General features: G+C 39.6%; 1 protein-coding gene across 1 annotated transcript in view; it reads right to left on the reverse strand.

Annotated features, from left to right (window-relative positions):
- LOC104509640 (protein phosphatase 1 regulatory subunit 12A-like) overlaps positions 1-13,790 on the reverse strand; it is a gene marked incomplete at its 3' end in the record, with an annotated part of 32,663 nt that extends 18,873 nt beyond the window's left edge. Inside the window, exons 1-2 of the mRNA XM_010151653.1 lie at positions 13,695-13,790; positions 9,717-9,847 (exon numbers count right to left, since the gene is read on the reverse strand). Coding sequence (XP_010149955.1) covers positions 9,717-9,847; positions 13,695-13,790 — 227 coding nt within the window. The remainder of the gene's footprint in view (positions 1-9,716; positions 9,848-13,694) is intronic.
- Positions 13,791-14,151: the final 361 nt, after the last annotated feature.

Here is a 14,151-nt window from a genome sequence, read left to right on the forward strand (position 1 = left end):
GAAAGAAATAAAGTCTTTCTTCTTCTTCTTAACAAGAAGTATTTTTAAAGTGCGTACCAAATGTTAATTTCACTATGCACTGTATGAACAAGTGTTTCTCTCCTTTATGTTAAAGTCTAGTGCAAAAGTAAAAGGTTGATTTGAAGAATATCTTGCTACAGCTGCAGAAGAGTACATAATTACACTAGTAACTCTAGCTCACAACGTTCTCTGCGACCCGGATGCTTTCCTGTAGCAAGTCTCCAAGCTTTTGTGGTGATTTACAGAAGTGTCATCAAGGTGAATACTTGGGACTGAGTTACACTGGTTGGAAAGAGGAGGTAACAACGGCACAGAAGCAGAAAAGGAGGAGGAAGAAGGAAAACCATGCTGCAGTCCACCTTCGTCAGCTCATTCCTCATCAACAAGAGGTGATCATGGCACCAGATCACCAACCCTCTTGCCTTGTGCCAGGACAGCATTACTATTTTTGGCTATCGTAGCACCACAAATTCTGGCTTTTAAATGCTGCTTTCTACTTCAGTAGAAGTTACAAGTATGGACCTTACCTAATCAGCTTATTTTCCTCCAACGGCCACGTGCTGGCATTGATATCAGAAAAATTTAAGTCAAGATCAATTCTTTTACTGTGATCTAACAGATACTAGCATTCCTCTAACTACTACATCACAGAATGTATCTTGTTTGTAATCATATTATGCAATAATACAGTGACCAAATCTCTCTACAAAGCATCATTACGATCACAGCCCAGCTTTTAGCATCACCCATTAGTACTGAACTCGGCCTGATCCCTCCTTAGATATCAGCAATCTGCAATTCACAGCAGCTGTTTACCTGTCCAGTGCATTTTGAACTTCCAAAAGAAACCCTTACTCTTTATACAAGTTGGATACACAGTACCTCATCTGTAATCAAGAGATTTTAAGTAATTCCTCTTTTATATATTTTTCCTGTCATACCTGTTTATAAAAAAACCTCAATTTTTCTGGTTTAGTATCTGAATTGTAACCAAATAACTCGCTCTATTCAACGCACAGCAGCCTTATGTCTTTAGAGATACCACACTTATTTACACAGATTCCATTAAGAATTCAAGCAGCTTTTATCCTGCTTCAGTCAGGGATAAGACTAGAAAAATACACAGAGATTAGGATCATTTGCACTGAAATGACGCAGTTTAGGCTATCCAACAAAAGACACAGCTGTAAGAAAGGATAAGTAGGTCATAAGTTGCTTTAGTGTCATTAGAAAGTCTACTCTATGTGGCAGAATAAGGTCAAACTCACAATAGAGAAAAATGCTCAAGTAAAAGCTGGAAGAAAACAATGAAGCAGAGAAGTGACAACCTACACCATGTACGTTTTCTCCTAGAAAACAACACTCAAAACCAACTTTACTGTGACTTGAATTAGTTTTCAGTCAGATAACAGAATAAATGCTGTATTCAATATTTAACGGCACTAACAATTCCACAGATTCCAGAGTCCGAGGAGTATCTATCGTTACCTCTCTCTGAAACAGCAATTTTGAATCAGCTGGCGAGGCCCTCACAAGCGACAGTACACCACACTTAATCAAGCACTTGCTCAATTCAAAACCTGGTTGCTCATGTATTTAGAGCTGCTCCTTCATGTTTCCAGTCATACCTAAAAAAAAGGAGCCAATCGATGGCAACGGGCAGTTACAAGCCGTCATCCAGGGAGGACCTGATGTGTTGTTGCTTGGGAGTGTAGCCGAGCTCTCAGGCTTCCAGACATATCACTCTTCCATGGCAGGGGGGTTGGGACTAGATGACCTTTAAGGTCCCTTCCAACCCAAATGATTCTATGATTCTCTTTCATTTGTATCACATTGAACTTCAGAATTCATAGCTGAGATACAAACTCTGAGTTGTTTTCCAGATACCAATGAAACCAATGCTCTGTGATAAACAAGTAATATCTTTCCTATGCACATCACTTCTCAAAGCAGGATAGTTTTTCTTAGACATGAGATGCACTTTCAAATCCTTTTGCAGCCAAAAAGCGCCCTGAGCTTTACACCGGGCATCAGTCCCTTGAATTTTGACTACATCCAATGAAGCAGAAAGATACATTCCACTAATCACATGTCCCTGAAGATCTCTCTGAACTTCAAGGTCTAATAGATTTACCTTTAGAACAGAAGCTCAATATACTCACTAACAAATATTTAGGTTCACAAGTGGAGATGCACACAGCAATCTGAAGAAGGTAGCTATACAGCACATACTGCCTTTGTGCATCCTAGGGTGACCAGCTCTCCTAGACTCTTTCAGCTGACCAAACAGGTGTCAAATCAGTTAGGTCCTATAATTTCTTTTAACCTATCAACCACACCTCACTGTGCATTTCTGCCACCTGTTTTTTACCCAAACATCAGAGAAGATTAAACTCTACCACATAATAACATCGTTTTAAAAAAGGAATTTCACCATCAACCTAAACAACTTAATTAGTGTTTCATTATTCTTAGGAAATACATACATGCAGCAAAACCAAGTTGAAAACAGTACACCACCACAGTACCTCTTCATAAAATAAAATGCCAACGAGCTCACTGATTTTCTTCAAGTTTCTCCATTATTTTCTCTAATGGAATTTAGCTTTATCCTTGCCGGTATCTAATACAACTTTGGAGGAAGAGGAATTTTTGTGTTGCTGATAGAAAATGAGCAATACACGTCGATTTGGGGGTGAGGGGGGACAGGGAGACTACCATATTAGCATATCTTCTCTCCCATTAACGTTTTTTTCCCAATCTGTTTTTCCAGAAAGAAACAAGGCAGCCAACAGAAATGAATTAACTGAAACCTTCTTCCAAAGTCTGCAGTGACCTTTTCACTGCTCTCAAAACAAATATTGCATCTTTACCAGTGTCAACTTGTAAGAAGTCAGTCATTCTTCTTGAAGAGCTGGTTTTTTGGCTGGGAATAAATCTTCTTTCCCTGCTTTAATTCTGTCATGTGGCTTGTTTTATAATATATCCTTCTGAAGTCCTCTTCTCATTTCCTGAGTAGGCTGGATCAGGTTTCACCTTTGGTTCTTTATCACTTTCCTTGTGTCATTTAAAACAACATCTTGAATCCTGACAAAAACGTTAATTCACCTTCTACCATCCCTATCAGCCTCCGAAGATCAATTTCTGAATGTATTACTAATACCATCACTTCATACTCAGTCAAAACCATAACTGGGAACAAAGCAAAAGGAGATGGGAGCCATCCCTGACATTTTTATCAGTCTGCTTTGCCTAAATGATGTCTTGCTCTTCTAGGATTATAATGGGTTACAGCAAAAGAGTTTAGATTAAAAACACTCCCGCAAGAAACAGCTCCAGATGATCAGTTTATTAAAACACAGAAATGGATTAGAAACAACTGCTTTGAAACATATTTTGTGGCACCACCACCCTCAGACATCGTGGGAGAGCATTCAACAGCACGAGCTGGTTCAGGCTCATGAGGTGGGAGGCGAAGAAGAGGACTCCACCTCAGCACAGGCATCTCTCCACAGCCAGGCTTCTGATCAGAGGTACAAGCTTTGCCTGAAAAGCAGCCCAGACCCTTTTTTTATACCCGCCAACTGCTACTGGCAAGGCAGATCAGCTCACTGATCCAAAAGAGAATAAACCCCCCAAACCCCCTGGAGGCTAGTCTTGTGCTCATGGTTCCCACATTGTTGTGTGATCATTAGATACTGCAAGAGAGGGGGTAAGAGCCTGTGGAAGAGGAAAACCAAGTAGAGAAGGGGGTGACTGCCTATACCTGCGGTAGTCTCAAGTTAGGGCACATTAAGCATATTGTGAAACTGCAGTGACTTCCCTTCACTAGCTGTTGCCAGGCGAGCACTGGTTCCATCCTTGTACAACAGGCAGGAATCGCTTCCACCCAGCAGCCGCAGCAGTCCCCACAAGGCAATCAGAGCTGTAAGTAAACCACCTATCACTGAACATCTGTGTACTCAAGTACAGGTTTGTGGGACTGTCTCTCATCCTTCATACACCAGACAACGATCACTCATTTAGTCTTAATGGACTGTTACTAAAATAGAGAGGTCCTGGGACAATAGCTCACTGAGGCTTCAGCAAACTTGTTTGGCTGGGTTCACTTTCAGGTGTCTGGAGTCTGGAAAAACAGATGGGCGTCAGCAACACGGCAGTGGTTACACACAAGCTTTTTAAAGTCTGCTGTAAGTGCTAGGGGAAGGAGGGGATACAACATAGGAAACCTTTGGGCAGGAAGGAAAGAGGTGAGCTGGGTTTTAGAGCAGCAGTTGGTCAAGCTGCCATCCTCTTCTTAAATGAACTGAGTAAGGAGGCTCTGAACTTAAGAAGTTACTCTTTTTGTAACTGTAATCATATTCCTCAGCCTTTAAAACTTGTAAAATAGAAAAGGTGTATTTTGAGACCATGCTAAGCCTTAGGGTCTGCATGTGCAACTACATGTATCAAACATGCCTCCCAAACACAGAAGCAACCATACTGAGTTAGACCAAACATCCATTTAACACCTAGCCTGTCTCCGAAAGTGAACACATCTTTAAGGAGAATAAAAATTGGGCAAATACTTAGTACATTTCCTATAATACCTTTCCAGTCTCCAACCAGTTTAGTGGATTTTCTGAACTAGATCCCATTTGTATGTACAAATGTGTGTATTCTGCCTTTGCATTTCTTCATGTATCCCATGTATCTTTCTCATCCCTTGAAACCATGAGAAATTTTAGTATGTACAGCAACACATGGCAAACTGTTACTTAGATGCCACTGTACGAGGGTATAAACCCTCTACTATGCCCTCGGGAAACATCTCCATCCCCCGTTCTTTTTTGCAAAAAGTGTAAATGTCACTGATTTCTATGTTATTTTTGAAAAATGCTTTTCTTAGGCTTGCTGAAAGATGCACCTTCTTTCATTCTGGGAAAAATGAAAAAGCATCCGTACTTAAGTAGTGAAACTGTACTGTAGCCTCTAAATACTTGCAAATAAGTTTTAAACATCCAAAACATACACATCCAAATAGTTTTACAAGAGTTTTACAAAGATAAATTTAAGGGTCCTACCCATTAAATACCATCTTAATGCACACAAAATTTCTGTTTACGTTCTCCTGCATTAAAAGTTTATTTACACATAACTGTAATTTTTCAAAGCATCTGATGCTGACTTTTTAATTCATACTAACACACTGGAGAAAAAAGGCTCCTTTGTGTAAAGCTTTCTGTATATGAAAAAAATGGAGAAGAATAGAAAAAGACGATGTGCTACACAAATCCACCTGTTTTGGCTATTTTGAATATTTCAATTTAAAATATGTTCATATTACAATTACTTGTAAGCTAATTCACATGATCATAAACTAACTTAAATAACTTAAGTAGGCAATTCTAAAATTTAACTATGCAAAGAATTTCCAGTAAGCTGAAGCACTCCCAGCTTTTACACATCTCAGAAACAACAACAGAAACAAAAGGAGCAGTTGCCCTCCACCGCAGAGTTTTCGCTTTTACAGCACAACTCTCCATCTGCAACCAGCTGACACTTTATTTCACACTAAGCTGTTCTCTTGCTGGGGCTTCTACAAGACTAACATTTCTTAAACTGGAAGATGCACTTTTTTTAGAGGTGACAGGACGCATATTCAAGAGAAGGGAGCTCAGGAGCAGAAAACTGAAACAGCACACGAGGTCTGCTGGGAGACAGGACTGTTGAACACAGTGGAGGATGACAGGGACAGGGAATACACCTGCAATGAGAAGCCCACTGGCCAGCCAGTCCAGTTAGCCAAAGCAAAATAAAACCCCATTGAGTTGAGGCCACGCCACAAATTCACTCAGCCCACTATCAATTAGCACGGGAGCAGCACCAAAATGTGGCTGAAGCAGTGGCTCCCCAAGACACCCAGGGTTTTTCTCGGAGAAGCTCCCTACAACCTACTCATCCTGTACTTCTCTCAGATCTCCAGCAAACAGTTGCACTCACTTGGGAACATCTGAGTAGCAGCAGGTGCTATTTAAGGAGAATGTGTACATTAATAGAGCTAGAGATGGAGAGAGGATCAGGTGTTCAGTGATGAGATGGGAAGGTTCCTCCACTGAACAAATAGGCAGGCACCACGGAGTGACTACTCCCAATCATTCCCATTTACTGTACATTATAGGAAACGGATGTTAGTAGCAAATGGATGGAACACATAGAAAGAACAGCTGAACTGTGAGATGTTTGTGTGTGGATTCAATTATAAAGCAGTCTGAACAGAAACCTTGCCCACGCTCCAAGACAGTGAGCCCAAATGTAATCCTCTGGAGGTCAAATGGGCATCAAAAGAATCATAGAATCATGGAATGGTTAGGGTTGGAAGGGACCTTAAAGATCATCTCGTTCCAACCCCCCTGCCATGGGCAGGGACACCTTGCACTAGACCAGGTTGCTCAAAGCCTCATCCAGCCTGGCCTTGAAGACAGCCAGGGAGGGGGCACCCACAGCTTCTCTGGGCAACCTGTTCCAGGGCCTCACCACCCTCTCTGTGAAGAATTTCTTCCTGACATCTAATCTAAACCTCCCTGATTTCAATTTATACCCATTACCCCTTGTCCTATCCCTACAGGCTCTTGTAAAAAGTCCTCTCCCAGTACCCTTGTAGGCCCCCTTCAGATACTGGAAAGCTGCAATGAGGTCTCCTCGGAGCCTCCTCTTCTCCAGGCTGAACAAGCCCAGTTCTCGCAGCTTTCGTCATAGGAGAGGTGCTCCAGAAGAAAAAACTATGATAAAAATTGTACTATAAAGGTTTGTAATGATTAAATTGTTTTTTGTTTGGGTTTCTTTTTTTCATTTTGAAAGCAGAACCAAGGTTTCACATCCTATTAACAGATCTGCAAACTCCAACACACTGAGTTATATTTCATAGACTCTTAACCCTAGTGATGAATCACGCAGGAGTTATGCAACATTAATAGAACTTCTGCTTTCTTTCCTCCTCTTTTAAGCCTAGAAAGTGATGTACACATACACGAAGAATGTTAAGGCTGAAATGTGAACGTAGTCAACATAGAGAAGACCTACTTAGTCCTGTAGAAAGGCCTTAAGTTACATTCTGAACATAGAAATGCATTTCATAACAGAAAATATCTCCATCTCCTGGCTCTGTTGCTTTCTTATTCATAATTTTAGACTGAGACATGAAAACCTGAAATAATGAAAGCATGCGATCATGCCACATTTTTCTAATGGACTGTAAAAATATAAGCACTAGAGAATTCTTCAAGAGAAGAGTTTAGTGTGAATTAAAGTGTCAGCTGGTTGCAGATGGAAAGTTGTGCTGTAAAAGCAAAATCAATATATTAACTAAATTTGCGTATTTGGAGGATTTTACAGATGTGCTATTCCAAGAGAAGTAAATTCCAGCTATCTACATCTGAAGGAAGCCCTAGGAATACTTAAGATGGTGGAAGAGAAAGCAGGAATAGATTGCCAAGTCTCTAATTAGAGAATCTCTACAAAGCTGTGCAACAGGCAGTTCCACGGGAGGAGAAAGGGAAACACAGGTCAGTCTCTCCTCAGCCCTTCATTAACAAAGGTAGGAGACACCAGAATCCATTCCTGAACTCTCTTCTCTCTTGCACCTTGCAAGAAAATAGGAAATGAACAGCAGATGTTCTGTACAAAAATGCTAGTTCATATCATAAAGGACAGAAAGATGACAAGCTATTAGCTGTCATATTTTCAAAATACATATAAACCCCATAATTTAGCCAAATTAAAAGCTCCCTTCCACAAACAGAAAGTTTAGTACTAAAAATGAAACATATCGGATTCAGCCACAGACACACGCAAACACAACTTCATGCTTCCCAAGAAAGGTGCATCCTCACTAAAGCAGATGCTAGACTCAGCATGTATTATGCACCAAATAAAAATCTAATTTCTAAACTCTGGTAATTTGTTGTATAGTCCTTTCATCTTCATCCAGTTTTGCCTCAGCTGCAAATTCTGCTGTCAGTTTTGTAAATTATTTGCAGCTGAGCTCCTGGAGAAGCAGTTTGAAGAAGATCTGAACTCTATGGGCCTCGTCAGATATAAATATTGCTCCATTCAGGTCAGGTCATCCTTCTCCGCTGTTATGTGGAAGTTTGTTTCAACAGCCTGTCCTCAAAACTCCTTGCACCCTGAAAACATTGCTCTTCCAACAGCTTAGATGCCCCATATCTCACAGGATTATACTCCAACGACATCCTTTCTTTAAGGATATCTATAAAAAATATGCAGACAGGTCCTGCCCTAGTCTGAGAGAATAAAAACAGATGAAAGTCTTCAATGATATTAGAGATTTCAGATATTCAAGTCAATAGTGAAAAAGTGTCTTGTGGACAAGGGACATCAACTCTTGCTTCCCTGAACATCTGCCTACATTAGGCTGCAATGCCAAACCAAGAATAGTTATTCAACTATTTCCTAATGTGGAAAAAAGGCAGGTGTTCTACCTCTGCTAAGCTGAAGAAAGGCTTATTTTATCTCAGTTTGTATGGAAATTCTTGTCATAGTATAGTCAATAAGTAAACACTTTCAGCATGCATGCAAGGGAGATTGCAGCATCAAACATCCGCACAGTGTAGAAAGTCAGATTGCAGAAGTTAGCGGTCACACAGTGTTCCAGTTACAAAAAAAGACATACAATGCACTTCACTCTATGAACACCCAAAAAAAATTTTCCCAGTGAAAACGATATACAAAAGTCTCCAGACTTTTCCCTTTCCTTTAAGATTCAAGCAATTAAACCTCTCAAACTCACAGAACAGAACATCAATAAACAATCCCCTAAACGTACAATTTCCAATTTTCACCACTGAAATTAGTATAGTAACATAATTACATTATAAAATATTGCTTTATATTTTGTCCAAGCCTTACCCTGGATCAGACATCACACGGAGTTTAGCAGAATTAATGAAGTTTGTGTTTACCCGAAGAGTCTTTAGAAAGACACTATTACCTTCTTTACTGCAAGAACAGCATGCTGAACAACATACACCAGACATCTTCTCAAATCAATCATTATGTCAGGATAAAACAAGAAAACCTCTGGAAAATTTGATTTTAGTATATCTTAAGTGGCCCTCAACAGGCTTCAAGAGTAACAACAAAACCACTCCTGGAATTTAGCACAGAGTAGGCTTGAACTAATACCATTACAGGCATCTAACTTCAATTGTAAGATTTTGCTCCACAGCCAAAATAATTAGCAAAAGTCACCACTTTATATCACAACTGAAAATCAAAAGTTTCAAGACTGCAAATACAATTGCAAAATTAATCCCCTACACATAGACTTACCCTGGGATAATGTTTCAGGCTATTAATAAAATGTAAATTTGAATTTTCTCCCCATGCTTCCTCCCATAACAACCTTGCTACAAAAGAAAATAATTTAAAAAAATCATTTGACATTTGTGAACAGTCTCAGATGTTTACATCTTACAGCTACCTAAGATACAATGTAAAAAAGCTGGAAAGAGAAAATGCAATGCACAAATAGTTATACACACAGCACACTTCACAACCAACACACAATAGAAAGGCAGTCTCTCTCACCAGATGTCCCAGAGGCAATCAAAATGAATGCCATCTGCTTCTAGTGTCCCTCTAACAGTGTATTAGCAAAATACATGTATTTGAAAAAATAGAGGAAAAAGCCTTACTCTGCTATATCAAGATATCCACAGGAAGCAGCTGCATGTAGAGGTATCCAGCCTTCATTATCTGGTTGATTAATATTTGCTCCATTTTCCACCAGAAATTTCACCATATCTACGTTATCATCTATACAAGCCTATAAAGAAAGAAAGATTTAAGAAATAAGTTCAGATTAAAGCTGTTCTACAATACCATGCATCTTAAAGCAACATCCTCAGAAAAAAAGGTAAGTGTATTCAGACTGATGAGGAAGTAGGGTTTATTTGCTGGGGTTTGACAGAAGACGGAGAATTTGAGAGAAAAGCAGCAGGTGTTACAGATTTTTCAAAAAATCCTTAAATAAACCAATTCAAACAGAGTTTAACAAAGTGAACGAATATGAATACCTCAGGTAAATTTGTTCCACGTTTTTGAGAAGCCATTTACAGTCCCCAGTGCAGCCTTGTTGTTCAGTACAAAGTGGTTCCCAGGCCCTTGCTCCGTCCCAGGCCCAGCTTAATCGCTTGAGTGAATATTACACGTGAGTAAGCAGCTACACCACGAAGTTGTGACCAAGAGATGGGATGCAGTTCAGAAAACAGTACCACAACATGGTTTTGATTAGAATGCAGTCAAGACGAAGGAGCATGGAAGGGGATGCTACGTTGAATTTCAACACTCCCCTGCTTTTTTCTACTGCAGCATATTCTATACCACCACACATCCTTTAACAGTCCATTAATCACACTATTTATAAACTTAGTTGAGCATCAATTTGGCACAATGTAAAGATTTTTTTTGTGCACATCTCTTAATTATCAAGCATATATTGTTGCTCAGCTGCAGAACTACTGCTGTTCTCCAGATCTCCATTTTCACTGGCTCGTATTTTGCCTTTCTTCTCTGTGTTTGAGTATTTCTCTCACAGGGTGCTCAGTGAGTTTTCTTGCCAACTTCCATACTGCTGCCCTTAAAAGGGCAGAGCAACGGAGAGAAAAGTCCCTCTGCGTTTCAGGACAGCAAGGACTCAAAACAGCTAGACCCCGAAAGACTGGTATTAATCTTTTATCTTAATACATCAACAATACTACATAACCACAAATCTGAAATGAGAACTTTTACTGCTGGAGTGCTAAACCCTTCTAGAGAATTATGCCTCTAATTAAATGTAATTAAGGTATAAACCTTACTTTTCAGTATACTTCTACAGCAATAAAAACTGAAAATCATACACTGCTTTATTATGGCAAAGAATCTCAGGTTTCCTTATTTAAGCAATTGTGCCATCCAAGATGAATCCCAAAGCTTCCCTCCATTCTGTAATGCTGAGGCAACAGCTACAATGTGAGGGAGATGAGTTGCTGCCCCGTTTAACCAGTCAAACACAAAAGAGCAACAAATGATCCCTCTTTGACCACATTTGCTTTAGCTAGGTATGAACACTGTTTGGAATGTAACAGAACTGTTTTAACAGCCAGTCTCATCTCAGCTTGTTCACCCATAAACTTGCAGCTAGGCTGCAGGACACCGCTTGCATTATTTGTTTTTCAGTTAAAACCAAAAACATGTTCTTGAGTGAAAACATTCATAAACCTCCCTACTTTACAGTTATTCTTGAAAACTGCCTTCCCAGAGGATTTGTTGTATTACCTTTTTAGTTATATCCATCCTTAAAATCAGCAATTATTTTTATGAAATAATTTATGAACATACTCCAACAATAAAGACTACAAATTCCTCAAACATATTCTCTTCAGTTTCTTCCACTTATCAGTATACAATGTTTATATGCTATCAACAAGCTCTGAAAGTAAAGAATCACCCCTCTTTCCATGGCATTTTGTTACTGAAATGAAAAGGAACTAAGCGCCAGACATCAGACTCACGAGTTCAGGGGGAAAACAAATTCAGCGAACACAAATGCTTGCACTTAACAAAAACATTAACCTAGCTGTATTTCACACACACCATACATCCACTTCTACTGGATACGCAATGTGCCTGACCACTGATATCCTTTGTATATCACAATATTCACCATTTATTATAAGGAAAAGAGATTTATATCACAAAGCTTTAAAACTGCCTACGCATTTTTAAATATAGATCTTTAATATTACATTTCAATATGCTGCATACTCATGTATCTTAAAAAGCTCTAAAATTCATAATCTGTGAAAAACAGATATCTTAAAATTGATTAGCACTATTAAAAAAAAAAAATAAATAAAGGCCAGATCATCTGGTTGTGACAAAACCCAACACAGAACAATCCTTGCCCGTTTTTCAAGTATACATAAGAAAAACTGGCAAGACATGCTCATAAAAATACCGTTGCTAAGTGAATCAAAAGCTTACATATGCAGCACATTAAAAGACATATGACTAAGTGGCTAAAAATATTTGACCAAATTTGGGCAGTTTATTGTGCCATACATGGCAAGAATCAGGAGAGCTCAAATACACTTCTTATGTATTATCAGAGATTGCACGTTCTTGACAAGCAAAGATAAACAATCTGTGAGATTATATATATTAGGATCATAAGAGAGTAACTATTAATATGATAAAAGAATTTACTTGCATATGCAAATAGGAAAGTACTGACATTACAAGTGATGGCATTTCTGAGGTTTAAATAATGTTCTTCATAACAATTATACAATCTGAACAACTGTTCTAAGAATTTCATTGTGGGACAACAGGAGCCACAGAAGCTGAAGTTTATGAAATGACACAGTCGAGTAATTTTAAAAAAAAGACCTTTTAGCTTCCTTAAGCAAAGATTACTTAAAAATGAGCCTTGTACCTGAAATAATTTATAGAACACCATTGTGGCCTCCAAGAAGGTTACTACCTATCTTAAGGTGAAAAAAAGCAAATGTCATGGATCATATTGCTAAGAAACATGTATATAATACATCCTATTTCTCCTTGACCCCTTTTTTCCCTTAACAGCACCGCAGGCATTTGACAGACCCAATCACTCTCAGCACTTTTCCATACAAGAGACACCCCTGATGATATGCAGGTACCTTAAGTCAAAAAGCCAAGAAACAAGTGTTATAAAAGAAATTTTATCCCAACGCTTTTCCATTTCTGCTTCGATTGTCATGGCACTACCTTCACAGTCACTTCTAAAAGCAGCATTTATCAAGTGCCAGAGGCGCCTCTGTTTTTAGACTGACATCTCAACCCCAAAAGGAAAGCTTGTCAGAACAGCATGATAAACTTAAAGCAACAGCCTCCAAAAAGTCTGCCTTTCTAGATCTCAGCCTGAAAGTTATTACAAAGGAAAAAGGCAAGGGTACATGCAAGACGTAAATGGCAGGAGTTCCACTGACATTACGGTGACTCAAAAAGACAAATTCCCACGATGACTTCTGTTCCTGTCTCTGCACAGAGGATACATAGCGACAGGCCCCCCTCTTCCTCTGCTACTATCCTTCTAGGATTAATCTCAGTTCATGGCATTCATCTCCCCATCCTCAGTCTCTCCCTTCATGGTCACGTGTTCCCACCTAGAGCCTCAGTAACCACTTAGTGAAACAACAGGCCGTCTTAAGCTCTTTCTAAGTGTTTGCTAACCCACCGAATCTGCAGAGCACACACACCAGCCAGCTCCTGGGAAAGCAGAAGAGCATGGGAGCTCATGCTCAAGCTTCCCTTCATCCCATGCACTGTCTCTCCGCCCCATTCCCAGCCTCCACACACTGGTAGAAAGGCAGAATTTCTACATGAAGTACTCACTACCCTGCCAAATTCCATGGAAGTTAGCCAACAGGCCCCAAACAGAACAACAGCTGGACACTGCAACCATATAAACCTCGCTTCCTTTGGGAACTAATTTAGAATCTAGGCTAATTAGTCAAAAAAGGAAGCAAAACAAAGCAAAATTGATAATACAAAGTCAGGTTACCTTTTCTGATAAGAACAGAGATGAAATCTCAAAGGAAGTATATTAAGGCCCTGGAAAGAAAACCGCTTTCTATTTGCACAACCACCTGAAACCTGGGCTGCAACAACCAGCGAAGAGCAACAGCACCCGGTTCCCACACAGACCAATCCCAGGTAGGTCCAACTGGTCCTGGAACCAACATGCCGATAGTAAGTGAAACAGCATTTTAAACTTCTCCCAGAAGGACTTTCTGATCTCTCAAGAAGGGGATAAGCACGTCTCTGCTGCACATGCTAGATTTGAACTGTATTCACCGTGATTTCGTATCCCAGTGCAAGTGGCATGTGTTCTAGCTGGCTGTCAGTATCAGGTGCTAAATGCATAGGTGAAGGGTAGACCTGAGTTAGTAAGTAACCTTAAAAATAGAGAGATTTAAAAGAGATATCTAGAGTGCTTGGTCCCCCAGTGAGTAACCACCCAAAGAATTCAGCAGACAGTACTCCTCCCCAAAAGACAGGAAAAACAAGTCTGTATTTAAAAAAAATCAGAAATTTTGTAGGGAA

This window comes from Eurypyga helias, unplaced genomic scaffold (genome assembly GCF_000690775.1).
Source record: "Eurypyga helias isolate BGI_N326 unplaced genomic scaffold, ASM69077v1 scaffold40205, whole genome shotgun sequence".
In the NCBI taxonomy this organism is placed as follows: domain Eukaryota; kingdom Metazoa; phylum Chordata; class Aves; order Eurypygiformes; family Eurypygidae; genus Eurypyga; species Eurypyga helias.